Source organism: Sinocyclocheilus rhinocerous, unplaced genomic scaffold (assembly GCF_001515625.1).
Source record: "Sinocyclocheilus rhinocerous isolate Xijiao unplaced genomic scaffold, SAMN03320098_v1.1 scaffold2743, whole genome shotgun sequence".
NCBI classification, from domain to species: domain Eukaryota; kingdom Metazoa; phylum Chordata; class Actinopteri; order Cypriniformes; family Cyprinidae; genus Sinocyclocheilus; species Sinocyclocheilus rhinocerous.
Genome location: NW_015663513.1, coordinates 109,481 through 133,402, shown reverse-complemented (window position 1 = coordinate 133,402; position 23,922 = coordinate 109,481). Strand labels below are relative to the sequence as shown.

The 23,922-nt window shown below is 36.4% G+C and overlaps 1 protein-coding gene across 3 annotated transcripts in view; it reads right to left on the bottom strand.

The window, feature by feature from the left end:
* tiam2a (TIAM Rac1 associated GEF 2a) overlaps positions 1-23,922 on the bottom strand; it is a 78,057-nt gene that overhangs the window by 20,396 nt on the left and 33,739 nt on the right. Inside the window, exons 5-17 of one of the 3 annotated variants that reach the window (XM_016539299.1) lie at positions 22,542-23,022; positions 22,239-22,408; positions 20,352-20,576; positions 17,515-17,700; positions 16,101-16,247; positions 15,356-15,400; positions 11,216-11,272; positions 9,174-9,341; positions 7,929-8,033; positions 7,742-7,820; positions 7,546-7,635; positions 7,165-7,377; positions 2,515-2,606 (exon numbers count right to left, since the gene is read on the bottom strand). In XM_016539299.1, the coding sequence (XP_016394785.1) occupies positions 2,515-2,606; positions 7,165-7,377; positions 7,546-7,635; positions 7,742-7,820; positions 7,929-8,033; positions 9,174-9,341; positions 11,216-11,272; positions 15,356-15,400; positions 16,101-16,247; positions 17,515-17,700; positions 20,352-20,576; positions 22,239-22,408; positions 22,542-23,022 (2,058 nt within the window). The remainder of the gene's footprint in view (positions 1-2,514; positions 2,607-7,164; positions 7,378-7,545; positions 7,636-7,741; positions 7,821-7,928; positions 8,034-9,173; positions 9,342-11,215; positions 11,273-15,355; positions 15,401-16,100; positions 16,248-17,514; positions 17,701-20,351; positions 20,577-22,238; positions 22,409-22,541; positions 23,023-23,922) is intronic. The other 2 variants (XM_016539300.1, XM_016539301.1) reach the window with 2 other exon arrangements.

The following is a 23,922-nucleotide window of genomic DNA, read 5'->3' as shown; positions in this document are numbered from 1 at the left end:
TTTTTCTGATATATGTATATATATATACACACATGCATGTGTGTGTATTTATATAAACATAATACATATATACAGAATACATACATATATTATGCAAACAAAAACTTTTATTTTGGATGCGATTAATCGTGATTAATCATTTGACAGCACTAGTTAAACTGTAGGTACATGAACAGGTGCTCACTGTGCACCCACAGAGGCTTCAAAACTAGGTTTACATGTCAGGGACTACATCTTCGTGCTGAAGGATAGCACTGAATGTGTTTAATTACACACACAAAAAAATGTTTTAATGAAACTACTTACTGTATATCCACAAAACAATCTTCAAAGATTTTACTGTGGAGGAATTTTAGAAGGTTGTCTTTGGAGGTTATGAAATGGACTGTCATTTTCCAGAAGGATAACACTCAAAACTCAATTGATCAAAAAGTTGGAGAAGTTTGGAAAGTGGTAGCAAACACTAGGTCACACTTTATTTTAAAGGGGTCATATGATGTTGCTAAAAAGAACAGATCAATTATAGAATGATAACTGAAGTTTCTCACAGCCACAAGCTTTGCAAAAAGGAGACTTCATTAACAAACTCAGTAAGACAGCCTACAATGTGTAATATATAAAAATTGCAACATAACATGCACAACCGTGTTCCACAAGAGCAAAAATGCACTCAGAGGTGCCACTGCCCACATGAATTTGGACTCACCATCTGGAAAACTGGGGCGAAAACACTTTATGACCATCTTTAAACATACATTTTTCCGTGTTATTTATTCTGGTGTGGGAAGGCAATAAGCAATGAGTAGTGCGGCTCATCAACATGAGCCTTTAATTAATACATTTGCACATCAAGAGTGGAGCAGGCTTGCAACTCAAAGAAAAATAAATCTCTATAGATTGGGAGACCTCTTGTTTACTGTGCTCAGCTTAAGAAACAAGCAGACATTAAAACATCTTCATGGGACACTCCACTTTTAAATCAAGCAACCTACCTTTTTTATGAAAATATAAACAAGCACAAACCAGGATTCCACATACGACTTTGTACAGCATGTCTACAAAGCAAACACCAAAACATCCATGAACACAAACATTTTCAACACATTTTCGCTTCTTTATTAGGTACACCTGTACACCTGCCTGTAATGCAAATGTCTAGTCAGCTACTTGTGTTTCAGCAACTCAACTAAGTTGTTAAAAACTAAAAATTAAAAAATATGAGGTGATAAGATTTTCTGCGAAAAAACAATTTTTTGGTAGGGTGTGAATTACAGGCAAACACCAAAACATCCATGAACACAAACATTTTCAACACATTTTCGCTTCTTTATTAGGTACACCTGTACACCTGCCTGTAATGCAAATGTCTAGTCAGCTACTTGTGTTTCAGCAACTCAACTAAGTTGTTAAAAACTAAAAATTAAAAAATATGAGGTGATAAGATTTTCTGCGAAAAAACAATTTTTTGGTAGGGTGGGAATTACAGGGGGTTTGGGGGGGGGGGGGGATTGATGTTTGATAGATGTAGTGCTGTAGAATTTATTATATTAATCTGTTAAAATGATCATTTATTAAAAAAGTAATTTTTAATAAGTTAATAACTAAGTGACCACAAAAGTTATTAATTGCAGATGCAACCACACTGTATGAACAGCTAAATTAACTGAGAAGTTTGCACTAGTTATATTAACAGCTCCAACACAATGACAACAGAGTAACATGTAAAGTAACAATTGATTCTTACAACAACTCAAAGAATTAAGGGTTTTGAGTATGATGATAATAGACTATATAATTAAAGAAATGGCACTTAGAATGTAAATAATATAAAAAAAAACTGTATTAAACTCTATGCATTAAAAGAATGTACAAAAATGGGGCCCTGGTCTGACAAACGGAAAAAAAAAAAGCCTCACTGAGATGAATGGATGAACGGAAGTGATGGAATTCAAGGAGAACCCATGTGCAGTGTTAAAGCATTGTCTGTACACAAAAACATACATGCATCTCTGAGAGGTCTATGACATCCTTCAGCCCAGCATGTGAGGATTAATCACGATCAATATGAGTTTTTCTGCAACTCTTATGTTTTGTGTGTTTAGCCTTCAGCATGAATACAATCTCTTGTGCTGGTGACAGTAATAAGCAAGCAGTGTGAAGGCCAAAGATCCATGAAGAGGCTAATTACTAAGTGATAACGAACACTGGCAGACAAGCTTTGACAATGCAGCTGCTGCTCAAAATGTACATACACGCACATACACACACATTTGTTTTGGTGTCTTCTTTAGGTATTTTTTTCATGTGCTTCTACTGTTTTATATTATGCTAATCCTACTGTTTCATAATAATTTTATCCCATAACACTCACAGAAAACTTTATTTAGCATGTTTATTGATCTGTTTTCATTGAGGGGACATCTGTGAGCATCCCAAGATGCAAGCAAAACAATAAGCCATCAGCATTTGTGGAATTGAAGAATTAGATCAAATCCGACTTGGATTATTCTTTACCTTGCTGTGCTGAACTGTTCGATGTTTGTGGTATGGATTCTGAAAACCATCATCTACAGGCAAGCCTAAGTTTTCTGCCACACAGGACACATCTGAGGAGAAAGAAATTTTAGGCAATGTCACATACACAAGTAAAGATGCTAATAGTAAAACTGTATGCAGCACTGTATTGGAATTGCAGAGATTTGGTAAATAATGCACCACATTCAATTCAACAGTTCCAAAGTTTGAACTGGCAGAAAGTGAACTACATTATGTGGAGTAAAACACAAAAAAAACCACACAAAAAAAAACACACACACACACGCACACAAAAAGTGCGGTTTAACCAAAAAGCAGAACCTGGGCCAAAACATGAAATTCTCTCTAAATGTTACGAGACTTATAATATATGGGATCTCTATGCTAGTGCCCTTTGCTAATGTCAAGTGTGTCACATTTTTCGGTGAAAATCAAGCAAAGCAGATTGTCTCAGTATTAATTGTACAGTATTAGTGTAATGTTTGTTATATATATATATATATATATATATTCTAAAAATGTCTTCGTGTGATGGAAAAGCCTCATTTTCAGCAGCCATTACTCTAGATTACTGTGAAAACAGTTACATATTCATTAAAAATTATTTTAAAGGTATAACTTTAGTACCCGATGTGTTTTTTTTATATATTGACACAGCTGAAATGGTTGTACTGCTTAATGAAATTGCAGCATTGGCTGCTTACGTATTCAGTACCAAAGCGCTATATAAATAAAGGTGACTTGACTTGACTTGACTAGTGCTCTTCTCACTTCTGTGCAGTTACCTAAAATCTTTATCTAATGGCTTCAACATATCTGGCACTACAGCGACTCCACAGACAAATAGAAGTTCCTGCAACAATGCTGCAGCAGTTACACAAATGCATTATATGTGAAACAGTGTAATGTTTGTTATATATATATATATATATATATATTCTAAAAATGTCTTCGTGTGATGGAAAAGCCTCATTTTCAGCAGCCATTACTCTAGATTACTGTGAAAACAGTTACATATTCATTAAAAATTATTTTAAAGGTATAACTTTAGTACCCGATGTGTTTTTTTTATATATTGACACAGCTGAAATGGTTGTACTGCTTAATGAAATTGCAGCATTGGCTGCTTACGTATTCAGTACCCTATAGGGTTGGGCCGATAGACGATGCCATCGTCCATCGCCGATGGCTGACAGACATCACGATGTTAAGCTGACATCGTGATTCCTCTCCCCGCCCACCACCCCCTCTCCCGCAATACGCCGCATCCCAGTTCCGTGTTCGGAAAGGAAATTAAGTGTACTACGGAAACCCTAAAGGGAATAAATAGTCTACGAGATGGGAGGATAAAAAAATATTTCAATACTTTTTCTCGCAATTTTAGATGTTTGTCATTAGTGCTCAGGATCTGCAAATCATTCGCCATCGTCCTATCAGACATTTCTCCTTACTCTGTGTTTGTGGTAAGTTAACTTTCATGTACTGTAATGCAACAGGCTACCGCTAGCAAGCGGCTAACCTTTTAGTGGCTCCATATAATGCGTTATTTGTTTCACGCTTCGGGCACACCCCAAACACCGCCCAGCCCCCCGATGTCATCGTCCATCACGATGTTTCACTGTAGACATCGTCCGATGCAAATTTGGTAGACATCGCCCAACCCTAGTACCCTAGAATTTCCTGCCAGTTACGTTTGCTTCTTGAAAATGGCCAACAAGAAACGAATTCTTCTACCAACTCATAAACTGTTGTTCTTCAGAGAAAATAGGCCTATTCCACGCACTACTCTCTTGAAAGAAGAAAGCAAATCAGATCTAACCAGGACAGAGCAAGAAGTGAATGGCCCAGATGCACAACAACAGGAGGACAAGTACATGGCAGAAATAGACCCCTCAATAGTGCTCACCCGGCAGCTTCAATGAACTGCACACACTAAACACATCTGACATTGGCAGAAAAGTTCAAGTACTGAGAAAAATGTCATACAGGCTAATAACATCAAAAGACTTCATATTTTGTTAATACAGCACAGAGATGATCAAAATATAAACAAAAATGCCAAAAAGCTTGCCGGTGCCTTGTCTATGACAAAATTAATAGGTAAAAATATTCTTATTCCTGCACTTTTGATTATTTCTGTTCTAAATTTAACTGTGGAGAACATAATCCTCAACCAAAAACTGTCTCTGGTTTTGGTAAGAGACAGTTTTGAACTTCTTGATGCCTCAAATTCTTGATGGTTGTGCAAGTTGTTGCTTTACCATTGTTGCGCCCTGTTGCTAAATGAAGGGTGGTTTCAATGACAGGAACAGAGGCTTGCTGCAAACAACTACACAGGAAAACCATTGTGTGTACTCATTCTCTTTTGTGTGGAAACGCACATATTATAGAAAATATAGAAGTCATGTGTTTTGATGTATCTAATGAAAGCCCTGATTATAAAAGATTATGAGTTATTACTCACACTACAATGAAGATGAACTCAAGCATAGGCAGTGTGCCGGTGTGGCCTAAGCGAAAGCGTCACACACGATTTTAAGTTGAAGTTTGTTTTAATAGGGGTGAATTTCAAGTCAAGTAATTAATCCATAGGTAACTAACTGAATCCTGAGTAACTAATCATGTTTTTGTGTTAAAAATTACAAAGAGAAACTACACCTTTGTTCTTGACAAGTGTCCTGATTTATTCTAAATACTATTTAAATATAATTTACTCACAGTGCATGATATATCCATCATGTCTTTCCAAGTAAGACATTTTGCTTGATTTTGTATAATCAATAATACAGAGTCAGCAGATACTACTGAAGTAATCTGTACTGATTTGGACATGAACCAATAATAAGAAATTAAAGATATATAGCTGTATATTCATACATACTGCAATGCTGCAATACATTACCTTAGACCCACTTTTTATTAGGTATCTTCAACTACTTATTTGTATGTAATGCTGTTACATTGTAGTTACAATCAAAGTACCTGCACATAATTACAAAATGTATTTACACTATTGACCATAATCTGGCAATAATTTTCCAAAACATATACATTGCATCAAATGTTTAACATGTACGTGCTAAGGAGTTAGCACTTAATGTTAACTTAATAATTAGTTAAGACACCCAATATAAAGTGGAACCCAAACCAGATATTATATACAAATAAATAAATAATTCTGTCTTACAAAAAACTCTTGAGTAACCACTGCTCTGTACATGAAACCATGATACTCTTGGCTCATGAAACATGTTCCGTAATTTAGAACAAATAATCACTGATAATACAATAGAATTAAATGTAACAGCAAATGTGCTGTGATGTTCATTCTGTCAGACACCTACCATGCAAGGACAAAAGCAGCCAGGGTTCAAAACCAGCACGCAACACCGTTCCTGCTCACAGTATATAGACTGCTTTCTGTTTATCACTTGTATAAATGACTGAGATAGTGCAGACAACAGTCCAGTTTGAGGAAGTCAGGGGAAGGAAGTTTACAAGTGAGGTGTGACAAGTGTCAAATGTCTTCAACGGTGAGTTTTGAATGCATAACAAGTAAAGAGAAAGTTGTCAAAGATGCAGTATATTTAGGCCATGTTCGATTAAAAAAAAAACTGCTACATTACATTGGAAACTTGTATTTTTAGAATCTAATGTTCAACACTGCAACAATGCAGAGATGCCAAACCAGGATTTCAATTTCTCAGACATTAAAATTATATTAAAATTATTAAGTTTTAGTGCCGTATTGTGGACCTGAACAGACAGAATCTGATAGTAACAGTGTGTCAACAGACTTCTTTTCAATTATCATGTTGAAAAAAAGTATAACGCCAGCAAAAAAGTGATAACTCTCTTTCTCACCAGCTGTCATGCAGGTGTGAAATGTAGGTGCCTAATGTGTTTGCTGTATGTCTCTATTTCAATATGTTTCAACTACATAAAAAAAGAGCAGCACAGAACTATACAAGTAGTGAAGTGACTTGTAAGCTTGCAGTTAGTGAATTAGACTGCTTATATGTAATTTAGAAAGTGGTTAATAAACTGCATGTTCTTAGAAATTTGTTTTTAAAAAGTAATCATCTGATAGCTGTTCAAGTTTATTACAACCCAATTTATTTCTTAAATGTGTTGTTTGTCTGAGTAAAACTGGATGGGGACTGAATCATGAAAAGTGGTCTCAGATGTTTGTGTGGAGGTGAATGAGAGGGCTTAGTGATAACTTGGTACTAACCATGAAACTAATTCGAAATCCATGTTCATGTAGTTCAAAGAAATGCAAAAAGGAGTGCACATGCTAAAATCCAAACTGGGTTCAGATGCATTTCACTTCACAAGGGTATTGTGTCTGATGAAGACCTTACTGGTCAAAATGTTGCACTGCTAGAAAATAAATTGTTTTGGAGCTGCAAGTCCATGTAGTTAACCTTAGGCCCAGGTATACTTCATTTCACATATTACGCTCTGTATAATGCACAGTTGAGCGAGTACGTATGCAGTTAGTGAAGATGGGCACATTCAATGTGAACGCACTACCTAGTTGATCTGTGACACAAAACTTGAGCTGCACACAGACATCAAACATTTTTCTGGAATAACATCACTCATGTGTACATGTGTGTCTTATACCTGTTGAGGACTTGGCTCTTAGGTGGTTTTGGAGTTTCTCCCTGCGTAGAGACTGTGTGTTTGCTGTATCTGTACTGTGCTGAATGGAGGGTGGATGGCGTTTCACAGTCAGTTGCAGACTCTGATCGTTGAATAAAGTCTGTATCAGAGCCAGGTCCAGAGAAGACACCTCACAACCATTTAAAACCATGATCTCATCACCGGGCCTCAGACCTATCAGTTATAAAATATAAAACAACAGGAGTGAAGGAAACAAAGTTTATAATGCCCTTCCAAAGGCAATATGTGAAAACATAAAAAGATCTTTTGGTCTTTGTTCAAATATCAAAAAGGTGTTTATAATGCAACCTATAAAAGCAATAACTGCACAAGCAAAAGTACCTTTGCTGAAAGCAAGCCCATCAGGGAGAACTTCTCTGACAACGATATGGCTGTTTTCCAGGTTGTCTACATGGCCTGTAACAGCAAAACCTTGAGGACAGGAAAAAAAAAAATCATAACGCATCATAAATTGCCATCAGTCCCCATGAGTTTATAAACAGCCACTAAAATTTCCCCTTTGCAATGACTTGCTTACCAAAGTCTCCAGTTAGACTAGGTCTAGACATGTGCAGAGTGTAGACATTCATCTGGCTGACCTCCAAATCGTCATAAGACTAGGGTGAGAAAGAAGTGTAGATAAGTGCGCAATCATGCAGCTCAACAACTCTGCTTTTTATAAACTGGGCTGTGATCCAACTGCTTAGCCATTATCAATATCTTACCATGTCCTGCAGGAGCTCGTCAGCTGATGGGGTTGATACCTCCATCCTGTCTCCTACACATCTTCTCAGCCTTAAGAAGTGTAGGCTAGGGTCCAGGCCCATGAGCTAAGAGAAGAAAATCTATTTTAAGAAGCAGCTCTTTCCACATACAAAAAAATAAAAAATAACATAAAATGTAGAGCGTCAAGACATAAAAGAATAACAGCTATATTGTATGACTTCAGAAGAGTTGGATTACAGTGCTGAAATACATGTTAATGTGTGTTTCTGCCATTAGAAAAAGAGCAGTGTGAAAATGTTTCAACTACTTCTGTATTCCACAAAAGAAGAACAACATAAAGGTTAGTAAATGGTAAAATAATATTTGTTTTGTGTAAATTATAAATTTTCTTTGCCGACAACTCAATATTTGTAATCCTTTCCAGCTACAACCCTGGAGTTATGAGATTTGCCTTTTTCTTTTTCATGACTTTTCTTCTTTTCTACCGTTCAAATGTTTGGGGCCAGTAATGTGTTTTTTTTTTTTTTAAGAAGTACTTTTATTTAGCAATAACACATTAAATCAAAAATAGCAGTAAATATTTTACATTGTAACAAAAATTCTATATAAAGCTACTTCTATTTACTGATAATAATAATAAAAAAATGTTTCTTGAGCACCAGCGTTTGAGAATGATTTCTGAAGAATTTTGACACTGATGAAATATTAAAATTAAAATTGAAAAGAGTTATTTTAAATTGTAATAATATTTCATTACATTTACTATTTTTACTGTATTTGTGATCAAATAAATTCTGTGAAATTAATTTTTGTGAGAAAAGCCATAACACAGCTGTTATGAAGAGGGCATGATGTCATCTATTAATGAATTTCCCTAGATGCGGTCTATTATTTACATTTACTTTTAGCAGACGCTTTTATCCAAAGCGACTTACAAATGAGGACAATAGAAGCAATCAAAACCAACAAAAGAGCAATAATATTATAATAATTATAATACATTATAATGACACCCATAGCCTCAGGTAATCTCAGCAGTGAAGTATGCTACCAAATACAAACATAATGATGTGTCTGCGTCTGTGTTGATTCAGACATAACAGGCACATGTGTAAAGTAATTAGAAACAATGCAACAGTTGACAAATCAAAATGGGTGTGTTGGTAAATCAAGACAATCAACCTGAACACTATGCTGACTCTTTAAAACAAAGAGGTGGATTTTTTTGAATGCACTGATCTTACCCTGCAGGTCTCGGCCAAGACATCCGTGACGGTGTGATGAGGTTTCAGAAGGACGGTAACAGTCTGGTAATTCGGCATATAGATGCACGTTGTGTTTTCTTGGCTGCAATCCCATTGGCTGCCTTCAGGTGGCACGATTGAGTAAACATTAGCCATACTACCTAACCTCTGTAAAAGAAAACCAGAGAAGAAACAAACAAAAAATCAGGTAAAATGCTAAGACTTTTTCAATATGACTTTATTCCCTGGTTAGTTACCCATTTATAACACTTTATTACATCTCCTTATTTATTATTGGTGTGATTTAATAGCAGATTTTATAAATCCTAAATCACAATTCTCTGATCTAGATAAATTATAGCATTTTAGAAACCAAGGGATTTATAGCCAAGTATAACAAATTCAAAGACTATGTAAAACTAAAGCATTTGACAATGACTTTAGTGGCATCTTTCTCAAAACTCAAAACGAAACACACCGTGGTTCTTTCAGTGGAGATTAACGGGTTAGTTCACCCAAAAATGAAAATTCTGTCATTAATTACTCACCCTCATGTCGTTTCAAACCGGTAAGACCTCCGTTCATCTTCGGAACACAAATTAAGATATTTTTGATGGAATCTGAGAGCTGTCTGACCCTCCGTAGACAGCAACGCAACGGAAATGTTCCCAAGTCCAGAAACGTAGCAAGGAGATCGGTAAAATAATCCATGTGACATCAGTGGTTCAACCGCAATTATACGAAGCTACGAGAATACTTTTTGTGCGCAAAAGAAAAAAAAATAACGACTTTATTCAACAATTTCCTACGTTGTTGTGATTTGATCTGAACGAAAATAGCGTATCCATGTGACGCAGCTGACACAGAACAGCATACGCTGTTTACGTCCAGCGGATGCTCTCCAAAATGGCGCTACAGGGTGACGCGGAGGAGACGAATTGTTGAATAAAGTCATTATTTTTTTTCTTTTGCGCACAAAAAGTATTCTTGTAGCTTTGTAAAATTACGGTTGAACCCCTGATGTCACATGGATTATTTTACCGATCTCCTTGCTACGTTTCTGGACTTGGGAACATTTCAGTTGTGTTGCTGTCTATGCAGGGTCAGACAGCTCTCAGATTCCATCAAAAATATCTTCATTTGTGTTCCGAAGATGAACGAAGGTCTTACCGGTTTGAAACGACATGAGGGTGAGTAATTAATGACAGAATTTTTGGGTGAACTAACCCTTTAAGTCTTTGGTGTTGGAAACAAACACGCCTGTCCACCTTCACACACTCCAGAGAAAACATGTCACGTCTCAGTTCCAAAGGTACAGACCGTCCACACATTTCACTCAGTGAAGTAATGGCCTTTTTAGCAAGGGAAACAGAGTTACCCAAGACAAGTTGTATAACGCTATGTTTGTCCAGCGAGTGGTGTGAATGAAACCCTGACCAGCAGTAGAATGAGTCTGCATTCATTTACCACAGTAACGGTCAACTTTCCAACAGAGCAGCCAAGGGCAACCGCCCAGTACACGCTCCTCAGTGTGTGTGGCTCTCAGCACTTCAGACTTTCCTCTCCAAAGTGGGAAAAATCATTTATGGAAGCTAACCTCCACCCAAAATGCTAAAGATGGAAAGATGAAGAAAAGTCTCTTGCTGTCTAGAATAACCGCTATCCTTTAACATGGTCTCTTAGCAACATCGGTGTGTTGGTCTCCATGGATTACTGAAGTACATACAGTGAGGAACCAGAGACGTACAAGCAATCACAAACTGTACAACGTGGCTCAATCCACAGTCTTGCTTAAAATGAACTAGTTCTATCTAAATCAACTGATGTGAACAAAACCAGACAATTGTTCAGGGCATCACCACCAATCAAAATGTGAGCATCTATCAGCCACAATAAATTATTTTTTATACAAAAAGACATCACTAATATATTTTGTACATGTAAAATGTGTAGGTATATTAATATCCATGTTTTACAAATGTATTTTTAACAGCTTTTTCCAGAGGCAGGACTCTGTATTTTGTAAAAACACAGTAACGTACCTCAAAACTACAAGGAGGAATAGTATTTAGATGCCCTTCACCGTCAGTGTCAAAGACCTGAAACAAGAAGGAAAAAACGAATCACTGCAGTCTCATAAAACTCTTAGTCATATTTTGTCAGACGGAACAAAGCCATGGTTACAAACACTGCAGCAGACAAACTATCATTTTGTTTCTAAATAAAACTTCAGCCAAGCAAATTTCCTGTAGTGAATCTATTTTGATCTTAAACAAAAGCTTCGAGACTTCATTGGAGGAAAAGAGCACTATGCTGGTTATTAGGATGAAAGGTCATGCTGAATGTTTAATGCAAGACTTTTAATCTCTAATTTATACTTTTGTGGAGGCTTCTTATGACAGATTGCTTGTGATGTTTCTCATCTGCAAGTCCTTTTTATAGCCATGCATGGTCAGCTGTAGGGGTCTTATACAGTTTTAGATTTTTCCCTGAGGCCCACTTATAATGGTAATTTTTCCTCATCTTTTTCAATCCTCTCCTTGGGCCTTAGAAACCGACTAGATTTATTTTTATTTATTTATTAAAATTTTTTTTTTCTGATTTGCCTCGAAGACTTCTATGTAAACAACCTCTTAGCATACGAAATGAGAAACTTTTCTGAGGCCTTTTCACAAATAAACAAAATGACGCACAGATGAATTGTCTATTCACACAAAGAGCAAAATTAATATTTGTCAAGCTGAAGAAACAAAAAAAAAAAATCAAAAAGACAGTCAGTAAATAAAGATCATAAACTATATCTGTATAGTTGTACAGAATTTGTATATCAGTTATATGTACATATATTTTTATGATCTCAAATTGTATGCATGAACTAGAATTCACATTGTTCAGAATTATTTTAATCTTTAAACAGCCCTACTTTTTATATTTGTATACATAAAAATTAGGGCTGCACAATTAATCGAATTTCTAATCGCAATTACAATTATGGATGCCACAATTACGTAATCGTTCAAAGTGGTAATTAATCGTTCAAAGTCTACTTATATGTTATTCTGCACGCTTAAGATGTTTTTTTTCTTTCTACATGTTATCTTAAGGGTTTTTTTTGTTTTAGTTTTAGTATAACATTATAATACCATTCATATTTTTACTTTTTTTATAATTTAAAGAACGAACCAATCCGATATATATTTAACATTTGAGGCTTAATACTATAGAAAAGCACTAAAGGTTTTTCAGTTAGAGTGATTTCAGCTTGTTTATTTTCATATAAAAAATTTATTTTCATACGGCATGCAGTTGCATCAAACAATGGTATAAACATCATTCAATGTAAATTGTGATAATCGTAATTAATAATCGCAATTACAATTTCAAAGGAATAATTGACAATTATGATTTTTGTCAATCGTGCAGCCCTAATAAAAATGTAAAAATCTTGATGGAGTAAATTAATGTAGTCCAATATGAATATGAGAACAGATAGAAGAGAATAGATGATAAACTGGTATAAACACAGGGGAAAAATAAAAATAAAAACCTAGGAAAATGTATTTCCTCACGATACACACTTACATTTTAAATTTAATTTTTTTTAAAGAATGTGCTATACAGTATAATATGATTTAAATTTGTACAAGTTTTAATTTGATGTAAAACATTTTATAATGTATTATAACTAATATATTTTTTCTGTTTATTTTCAGCAGCCATTACTCTTCAGTGTCACATGATCCTTCACATGAAGATTCATTCTAATATGCTGATTTGGTGCTCAAGATAAGAAGCATTTAATTATGATCAATGTTGAAAGCAGGTGTGCTTCTGAATATTATTGTAGAAACAGAGATACATTTTTGTCCAGAATTCTTTGATGAATAGCATTTATTTCAGACAGAAATCTTTTGTAACACTGTAAAAGGCTTTACTGTCACTTTTGATCAATTTAATGCATTCTTGCTAAATATAAAATTACTAATTTCTTAGGTTTAAAAAAAAAAATCTTACTGACCACACTTTTAAACGTTGTGTATACATATAAATATATAATTATCAAATTACTAATGTTTTTCCCGCCATTTCATCTCATTAAGAAATTGTATGCGTTAACTGCATAGGAGGGCCTAGTGACTGGGGACCCAATTTTAAAGTCTAAACAGGATTACTGTCAGAGATGAAGAACAAATGATTTGCTTCTAAGCAAGACCAAACGTAGGCTTAAAGACTGACTGATGTTCTCAAACTCAGTGAGAGACAAAGAGAGGAAGAGAGACAAAAAAGACACTTTGGCTTGATGGCTACCACAGTGGCAAAAGGTTGGCCCGTTTAATATTTAGCAACTAGCATAGGGCTCTTATACCAACCATCTGTGTGTCGCTGCGGGGTAGAGTACAGCAGGCTGCAATTTACCACATATGGCTTTTAATAATTCATAATGCATTTCTCCCTCTGTCTGTCTCCACACCTCTGCCTTCTGTGGTGTGAAATGAAATTGGGGCTCGTTAGCCAAGCTGGCTGGATCTCCCATTACATGACACATGTCAGGGAGGAATAGGGACTTCATGTCAGTGATTGGAGACTTTTTTACCTTTCGCTCACACCTACATCTTGGATGCCCTGGGGGTAAGCAGATAAACATCAAATTTTCATTTTTGGGTGAACTATCCCTTTAAAGATACTACTGGATTCACTTAGTGACAGAAATGAGCAATTTAACTTTTTATTAAGGGCCAAAATTTGTTCTATGGAATTGATTTTCAGTGACTTTTTTTTGGAACACATAAAATATTTGTTAATTTATGTCAAATACTTAAGTATATTATTATTTTTTATTGGACACTGCAGTGTCTTAACTCATAACTATTTAGGCCTATTGTGTAAAATTGTATGAAATGTATTAAATGTCGTAACAAAACTAATAAAACAATATTTATTATGGGGCCATTGGGGCTTCACATCTGGAGCATTTTTTTTTTTTTTAACTTTCAGTGGCATTTTTTGCACAGACTCATTGTTAATTTCTGCCACTGGGTTCTTTATGCAAAAAAATGTGCATTAATTAAGATGGGACAACTACAATTTGGGATCACTTGTTCATCACTTAAGAACAGGCTTATGAATTGTTATGCCGTCTACTTTCTACATAGACAGCTGACTTCTAAAACAGAAAACCTAACTGCATATGCATCTCATTTGGAGACACATTTTTAGTGGTGAAACTGATTTTCCCAAATAAAAAGCAAAAACCAAAAAAGTCATGCAAATCTTTCAGCACTTTTTTTTGGCACAGTAAGTCTAGCAAGCTACATTTTTAAGATGGTTTCCCAGAAGCTACTGACCTCAGGGAAGGTCACCACCATGTACCAAGTGATTATCGGGAACAAAACTGGCAGTTTGGACAGGAAATTATTTTCTTCTGAAAACATTTGAGTGGGGTAAATAAAATCTGTGCTTACAATTAATAATTTGATTAATCTGATTTCTAGAGGCTGCGACAATATTTTCCTTCCAGCTGTTATCCTTATGAATATTTCAAATAATTACATAAAGTGAATTAAGGCATTTACAGAGGTGTATAAGAACATTTAGAGGTGTATTTTATCATATCATTTTGAAATATAGTCAATGTAGACCCAGTTTGCTCATTGCAATTCATTCTGGAATTGCTTTATATGAGAAGGGCATGTGCAATCTGCGGACCAAAATTACTGCCTTGAAGTGTTTTCTAGGTAGGCAGCTTACTAGTTTTTGGGACCCAATTTATATTAAGTGTCTTTAACTACTATGCACTTGCATTTAATTAATTAATTTGATCCAACATACTTATTGTGCACATACATGTTTTACATTGTACTTATGAAATAACTGCATGTAAATACATCTGCAACTACACTATTGGCCCTACCCTTTCCTATTAACCAACACTAACCATACCACCAAATGTCCCTAACCCTAACCATATCCCACCTCAAAAGCAGCACTCAACATGAACACAATATATACACTGTACCTATTTTCCCCCCCCTTACCTAATAGGCTAAGCTGGGATCATTATGGAATATAGCAGGATTGTTTGCAGGATGACAGGAGGTTGAAATTAAGAAGCATTAATATTTCTATAAGGAGCCATGCTATACTAGCTGTGGTCTAGACTCTAGAAAACTAGTGTCCCTTACCTGAGGAAGACCACTGTAAGAACAGCAGCTCAAATCAATGAAATCCTTTAAATAAAAAGACAAAATGAAGGATCTACAATTTTTATACAGACCAAGATGGTTTACTAGGTGGTAAAGAAGTGCAACAGACTCACAAAACAAGCATTAGTGACTTACTTAGCTGCCACTTTTTATTCCAAACAACACACAGTACTCTAATTGTAGAGACAGTCCCCCTGCAACAACTTGGTGTTAAATGCCTTGCTCAAGGGCACGGTCATGACAGAAAATCTATAAAATTCTCCGGCTCATGGGTCAACCCTCTCTAGATTTAAACAAACAGCCCAGCGCAGTTCCTTAACTGCTAATTCACCACTATTATTAGCACACTGCATTAAGATCTCAACGGGGAGGAAACATCATCAGCTTCATCAGTGTCTCAAGGCTTTACACTTGGTAACCAGATATGAAACTCTACATCTGAAAATAGCTCTCTTATTATCTTGGTGCATTTCTGAGAAAGGAGGAGGAGATGGGGAAACGAACAGCATTTTTAATCCCGCCAGCTCTGTAATTACTACCTTTAGAGAGTCTTTATTTATCAAAGTCCTGTTATTTGCACCTGTGGGAGGAATTTCCCACCAGCCTGATGCATGGGTTTCAAAACATAAAAGGTAGAAAAATTGATATGCAAATGCACTTTCCAAGCACTTGTGTTACAGCACACAGTCACGACTGTTTAAAGCAGACAGAGTGGGTGTAGTACCTGTGAGACTGAAGGCTTTTTTTCATGACCTCGCTTGGTAAGAGTATCCAGGCCCTTGAGGGAGGAAAAGACCCCTTTCTTACTGTGACCTCGGTGGGACAGAGACAGAGAACGCTTTCGCATTGTGGCTTCATCTCTGGAACAGATCTGTACGACAACAAAGAGACTGGCTGTAATGGTAACTAGGTAAGTATTCCATTTTTGGAAATGAAATGTTCCAAATTAAGTCTAACAGCTTCCTCTCATAGTAATTTCAGGTTTCAAAAGTTAAAATCAAATTCATTTTCAGTAAATAATCTTTTTTTTTTTTTTACAATGACGTATACAGTAAACCTGTCAGAATAATTTCAACTTCATTTAAAAAGGAGCATAATAGCTGAATTCCCCGTCAACAACTAGACTACCCCACAGCCCTGATCCATCAGTCAGAGAGAGGGAGAGCTGTTGTTGCCATAGAAATTGTGAATTGTGCCAAAAGAGCTCAGCAGCAACCACCCGCTTCCATGAAGCATTGCGCATGACAGTCAAGTTAGTCTCCCACGCTCTCAACCAATTATATGTGTTAACATTTTGCAATAAAACAACAAATCACTGCAGTCACCCGGATCCAGTACGTATCCAGCCCAGATGGTGGATCAGCACCTAGAGATGACCTCGACAGCCCTGAATGTCAGCGAAGATCAGGACAACTAGATGAGCCCCAGAGACAGATCCCCAGTGAAGACCTTGTCTCCTAGACGGCCACAGGAACCAGATGAGTCCTCTGCACAATCTGACTTTGCTGCAGCCTGGAATTGAACTGCTGGTTTCATCTGGCAAGAGGAGAACTGGCCCCCCGACTGTGCCTTGTTTCTCCCAAGGTTTTTTCTCCATTCTGTCACCGATGGAGTTTTGGTTCCTTGCCGCTGTCGCCTCTGGCTTGCTTAGTTGGGGACACTTAATTTCCAGCGATATCATCGGCTTGATTGCACAGATACTATTTAAACTGAACTGAGCTGGATGATGACATCACTGAAGTCAATGATGAACTGCCTTTAACTGAAAATTGAGTGTCATTTTGCATTATTGACACAATATTTTCCTATTTAATGCTGTAAAGTTGCTTTGACACAATCTGTATTGTTAAAAGCGCTATATAAATAAAGGTGACAAATACATTGTATTTTAATCTTATTTTAATATATCTATTATTTAATTGTTTTAAATTATACTGTTGTTTTGATTCCATCACAGAATTTGCAATACTGCATGGGATGAGTTCACTGCTACAGAGTTTTCGGCTTAGTACCTATGTCTTCAAATTATATTCAAATAGTTTGTTCAGTTTTGATTTAACTTGTTAAACCTTTGAGACATATTTCTGGAGCCACTCAAAAAGTGGGCTGTCACTGTTGTGTTCTTTAAGGTTACTAACCAGTGCATGGAAGGAGGACACGGAGAAGATTCCCAGACGGGCTAGTGCAGCTTTGGTCGGGCGGCTGACCGTGGCTAGCAGGCTCTTGGGGTTGGGTAACTCTCCACCTTGCAAACTGGCCAGGTAGCAGCGCATGCGGAAAAGGTCCATGTTGAAGCGCTCAAGATTCTGTTCCCACTGTTGGATCTGTCCGCAAATTTAAAAAAAGTGTTACTGAGGAAAGGAATCTCATCCGCTAGGTGACAAACTACTGCTTCGCACAATGATCATTTGCAATGTCGGGAAGGTAACTTTGGAAATGTAATAGGTTACAGATTACAAGTTACCCTATTTAAAATGTAATAAGTAGTGTAACTATTTCAATTACTTTATTAAAGTAATGTAATTGATTATATTTGATTAAATTGAATTTCTACATTTCTTATATTTTTTTCTAAACATTCATTAAACACAATCTAAACTGTTTTTCTAATCATTTGGAAACATTTAAAGCAGGCAGGGTTAACCTGACAGTAGTACTCAACCCTGATTACATTCAGACTTTCAAAATCCTTCCATCACTTGTATTAAGTTTATAATAATTGAATTTTAAAGAACAGCCACCACAAAATTAGACTTTAGCACCTCTTTTTACTTTGAGATCATTATGAGGTTAAATACAGATTTAGAAAAAAAAAATTATTTGTATAGCTATGACATCTAACGATGCTTTGGGCACAGGAATAAACAGTTAATTTAAAAAATAAAGCATACATAAACCCAAATAGGAAATAAAAGTTATCAAACAAATGTGTGTCCTATTCTGTGTCCTAAATTCCTGTAAGTAACTGTAATTTAATTACACATTTGTTTTCAGTAACTGTAGCAGATTACGGTTACATTTATTTTGTAATTAAATTATGTAATTCCATTACATGCAACTAATTACTCCCCAACACTGATCATTTGTGATCTATGGTGGCAGAAACAGCATGAGTAAAGGATCTTTGCGGCTGTAATTGCTCTCAGATGTGAGAGGGCATAAAGGGAGTTTTTCTCCAATCTCCAATTGCCATTATTATATGTAATAAAAAAACATAGGGGAAACCACTTGTGATTTAGTGCTCTGCTCTTTTGACAAAACAGATGAGGAAAGGAAAAAAAAAAAATGCCAGGATTATTAGTCACAGCTCTATGAACATTATCAGTTTTCTGATGAAACTTTATAACACTCGTCTCATATAGCTAAGCATCTGACTAAACACCATTTGTCTGGTCTACATTGCAGCCAAGAACCGCCCACTTAAACAGGAAGAGATTGTCTGACTGACGTGTGATAAAATAGAATTTGTTTTGTTTTGTTGTAATGTAATGTACCATTTTAAGGCTGTGCTTAATAAAAGCCTGTCTACACTAATGATGGGGTTTGTTTTCTTTTAATGGGGAAAGCTATTATTGTATATTCTTCACTTATTATTTTTGAGACATAAACAATACAATTATTTAATTTAGCGATAATTGACAACAATGGATTAAAAAAATACTAACATTGCACAGACTTTGCTTTTGTGCATTGTTTGTATGGCTTGGTTTGGGCTCCAAGCATCATTCATACCACTGCCAATGAGTTTAGAGACACTGTGTCATTAAAGTTTCTTGGTATTTGGTTTATTAAATTCTACCAACTCAATCTCACATCATTAAAACAAGTATAATGAGGCTGGACAGACACTGCACTGTTAACTCATGGGAATCTTATGCTAGCCCAGGAGAGCCTTTCAGAAGTGCGACACTGGATATCAACATTGGACACCCATTACTACAAAAAGAGAGGCATGTTCGTTGTAGTTTAGAGCCTATTAGAAACACACTGGCATGACTGAGTCTTTGGAGCCTGTTTGAGAAATTTGTTCTAATGGTCTCCCATGAAATTTGATCCAGAATCAACCTGTGATGAAAAAAAAACAGCTAAAAGTTCTCACACAGTCTGATCAGGGATCAGATTGAGATGTTAGTAAACTTGCTATATAAAAGCCTGGCTGAATTCCATTTTCATTTCTGAGATCTTTGTGCGTTTACGTCTGGAAGGGTAGAATTTTTGATGTGCAGTCTTACGCATTTATCTTCAATTTGTTTCTCTGACCTTTTCCCTGATTCATATGTTTAATAGTCTTAAAAGCAATTATAATTCAGTTACAGGGAGAAAGGGTGAAGGGGGGGGGGTCAATGGAGACTTCAAACCGCCCAGCTGGCACTGATTTGTGGAGACAACACTTCAAAGTTACCCAGTTTCTCAGACAATTCTAACCTTTTCCCCTTTACCAAATCTCTCATCCAGCGCCTGGCACCCCCCTAACTCCCCCTTTTGACCTCTGCATCAGCTCCAGAGGTTCCCATGAAGCATTAACATGACTGTTATCAGGCAGTGGGAAAACTACTAATACCATTGGTCAAATAAAGCTATGTGAGTCATGCAACCTCTAAAGCGGTATGTGGTGGTAAGATTAGCATGCCTTCTGTTAACATGACAAAGCCCTCAATGATTTATCCCGATGTTTCAGACAAGATGGAGAGCTTGGTACATTCTCAACCTTGTCAATAAATACACATCTCACTACAAAGCATCAAACGTAGTGACGTAGTTAAAGCACTAAACTTCAAATGTTTGCATGTGCAGCTGCACCTTCATTGTTTCTAAGAAATTCAGTCTTTATTTCACACATAAGCACATTTCATGTTAAAAGAATAAATCAATAAAATGGTCAGTCAAAATTAATTAAAAAAAACAAAGAGACAAAAAAGGACTTCATACAGTATTTAGACGCACTTCCAACAAACTGGATTTAACTGTTGCTTACCTGGTTTTCAATAGCCTTTCTATTTTTGGGGTCACCAACGATTGACAACTGCAGCTCTGCCATTTTCCTCATCTTGCTGTCCATGTCGATCTTCTGGAGAAGACCATGGATCTGTCCACGTAACAAACGCAGTGTGTCCTCTTTCCCGTAGCGTCTCGCAAATAAAGATGCGCTAGCCGAATGAATGGCAGTTACCCAGTTCTCTAGGTCAGTCTGGTTGGAGGCCTAGAGTGGAAAATAACATACAAGGAAGGAAATGTGACCTTTTATACATAGAAGTTACTGTAAATATTGTCATTGTAAAAAATACAAGGCTATTTGATTAGTAGCGTATAAGGCTTGTGCAGAATTTTGTATCACTTCATTTTAAATAACAACGTTACTTTGTTTTTTCAACTCAACTCTGTATGTATTTCCATGTTTAGATTACATTATGAAGCCTAGATTTTCAATGTCTCAAACCTTTGGACCCCACTTTCAAATTTCAAGCATTTAAAGTGATAATTCACATAAAAATTACAACTCTGTCATCATTTCCTCACCCTCAAGTGGTTCCAAACCTGCATTACTTTTTTTCTGCTAATCACAAAAGAAGATATTTTGAAGAATGTGGGTAACCAAGCAGTTGCTGCTCCCATAGACTTCTGTAGTATGGGAAAAAAATACTATAGAAGTCAATGGGGCAACCAGCAACTGTTTAGTTACCCACATACTTCAAAATATCTTCTTTTGTTTTCGGCAGAAGAAATTGGAACAACTTGAGAGTGAGTAAATGATGACAGAATTTTTTTATTTTTGGGTGAACTATCCATTTATGTTTATGCTTGATATCATAAGGTCGTTAGTATCACCTTATTGACACATTATTGACAAGTAATGTGTGCAATGTTTTTTTTATTTATAATACTAAATTCTGTCAGCATTTGGAATCAACAGAGTCTGTCTGGTTGACTAAGTCAGAAATTATAGCAATTTTATTGGCTTTAGAACATAAAAATGTCAGTGCTTTCACGAAGGAGGAAAGAAAAATCCATAACCATCCATAACTAATCAAATCAATCAATCTTCATGTTCTCTGCACCAGTCAGTTTTACAACAGCAAGCAAGTGGCTGGTACTCAGTGGCCTGACATTATACTAAAGTAATAAGCCCCAAGAAGCCGTGGTTTACAGTGAATTTATAACAGCTAAAGGGCGTTGTTAGGTATGACGCGAAGCAGAGTAACTAAAACCCCCTTAGCTGTTATAAATTCACTGTAAAACCACGGCTTCACTGGGCTTATTGCTTTTATAAAACGGTAATTCCATATACGTAGTAAGGTTTCGCAAAATAAAACAAGCAAATAAAGTGTAATGATATTAATAAAAACATTATTCTTCCACCAATCAATGTAGTTCCTCAGAATCAGTTGTGGTTGCAACAAAGTGGTTGCCGAGCAACACACAAACGTAAACAAAGGTGTATGTTTGTAGAGTAATTTACAACAGCTTCGAACGTGGCTCAGCCAATCAGAATCAAGGACCGGAACTATCCGTTTTAACAGTTGACTATACTGGAGTCTCATTTCACAGTTAGTAGCATCAATCAAATAAAAACACACTTGAGCTGCAAACAACACAAAAGTTAAGTTAAACAATTTGTTAAACCAATTTAAAGTATATCATAAATTAAACTACACTTACATGACAGAAGCTTACACTGCAAACATAAACAAAGGCATGTCATCGACTGACAGTGACCGGAAGACCACACAATCAATCAGTTGTGCTCTAGAAATGCTGCCGGTGAACTGTTCCCGCTCTGTACACATGCAGCTTTCTGTGCGGCTCTGCTTATGCTTTCAGCGTGAAGTGGCCATTAGCTTGTAAGCTCAGGTTTTCAACTTACCTGAAAAAGGTAGACATCACCATAGGCATTACTGAGGCAGAACACGTTCTCTTTCTTGGGGTGCTCAGGAACTGCCTGCACTACACCATCCTCTGCTAACAAGGCATAGCATGGAGACTCTGGATCTGAAGAGGCTTTTCCATAGGTCTCATAGAACAGCATTGTGCAGCCTACAAGAAAAAAATATATATATAATTTGGTCATCACTGGTCACTTTAAGCAGTCATGGTGTGTTCTTACTACACAAAGGTGAGTGGCACAGTAAATCACAGTGGCCGTTATAGCAAATCATGGCATACTTACCCTTTAGAGTGACCCAGAATTGTTTCCATTTTCGACGGCCCACTAGCTCTAATTTGCGGTCCTTGTGTACAGTAAGCAATGGCTTGAAGGAGAGCCATCCGGCCCGCCTAACTACACCCTTTTCTTTCTCAAACAGCAAGTCCAGCTGCTCTAGACACCCGAGGACTTCTTGACTACTGCTCTCTGTTTCTTCTGAGGAGCTCTCGCGCCAATCTTCTCGTCCACCTTCTGCTGGAGGCCGACCGGTCTTCAGCTCCCTCATGAAGTTCTTGTAGATGTTCTGCCGCAAAACATCGGTACCCAAATGAAGGGCACCGGCAGAGCCGCTGCGGGTATTCAGTGACAGAGAGTGAGAGCGGGTTTGAGGCATGCCGTGTGGAACCGTCAGAAAGCTGGAGACCTGAGAGGGAGAACTGGTATCGGCAGTGAGGCCATCCACACCACTATCAAAGCAATCGACGGGCTCATTATATCTCGGCTCCTACAACAACAGCAAAGGAGAAATATTGTAAGAATTTGTGTTTACTTATGACCATCAAAATAAAAATTTTTAAAACCACTATAATAAACTCATCCATTTTTGCAATCTGGGTCATTTCATTCAAAATATTTTTATTTATTTTTATATTCAAAAGAAAATGCAAGCATTGCTCATTAATGCTAAAGTTCCCAGTGTTTTGTTGCTATTAGTTTCTTGGTTTTCCAAGTGGTTTTTAGCACTATTCCTTCACCTCCTTCAAGTCTATGTGATTTTTTTTTTTACATTTTTTCGACCAAGACCATTGCAAACATGAATGATTCGAGACTTTTAAATATTACTCACACCATTTGTGCTACTGGTTATGGAGTTTTATATCTCAGGTCATAGCACAAATGTTATGCAATAAATGTGACCCTGGACAACAAAATCAGTCATAAGGGTCAATTTATTTGAAATTGAGAATTATACATCATCTGAAAGCTGAATAAATAAGCTTTCCACTGATGTATGGTCTGTTAGGAGAGATTTGAAAATCTGGAATCTGAGGGTGAGAAAAAATCAAAATATTGAGAAAATCGCATTTAAAGTTGTCCAAATGAAGTTCTTAATGCATATTACTAATCAAAAATTATGTTTGGATATATTTTTGGTAGGAAATTTGCAAAATATCTTCATGGAACATGATCTTTACTTAATATACTAATGATTTTTGGCATAAAAGAAAAATCGATAATTTTGACCCATACAATGTATTGTTGGCTATTGCCACAAATATACCCGTGCTGCTTATGACTGGTTTTGTGGTCCAGGGTCACAAATTATATGCAACAAGGTACTTTAAAGGGGTCATATGATGTTGCTAAAAAGAACATTATTTTGTGTATTTGGTGTAATGAAATG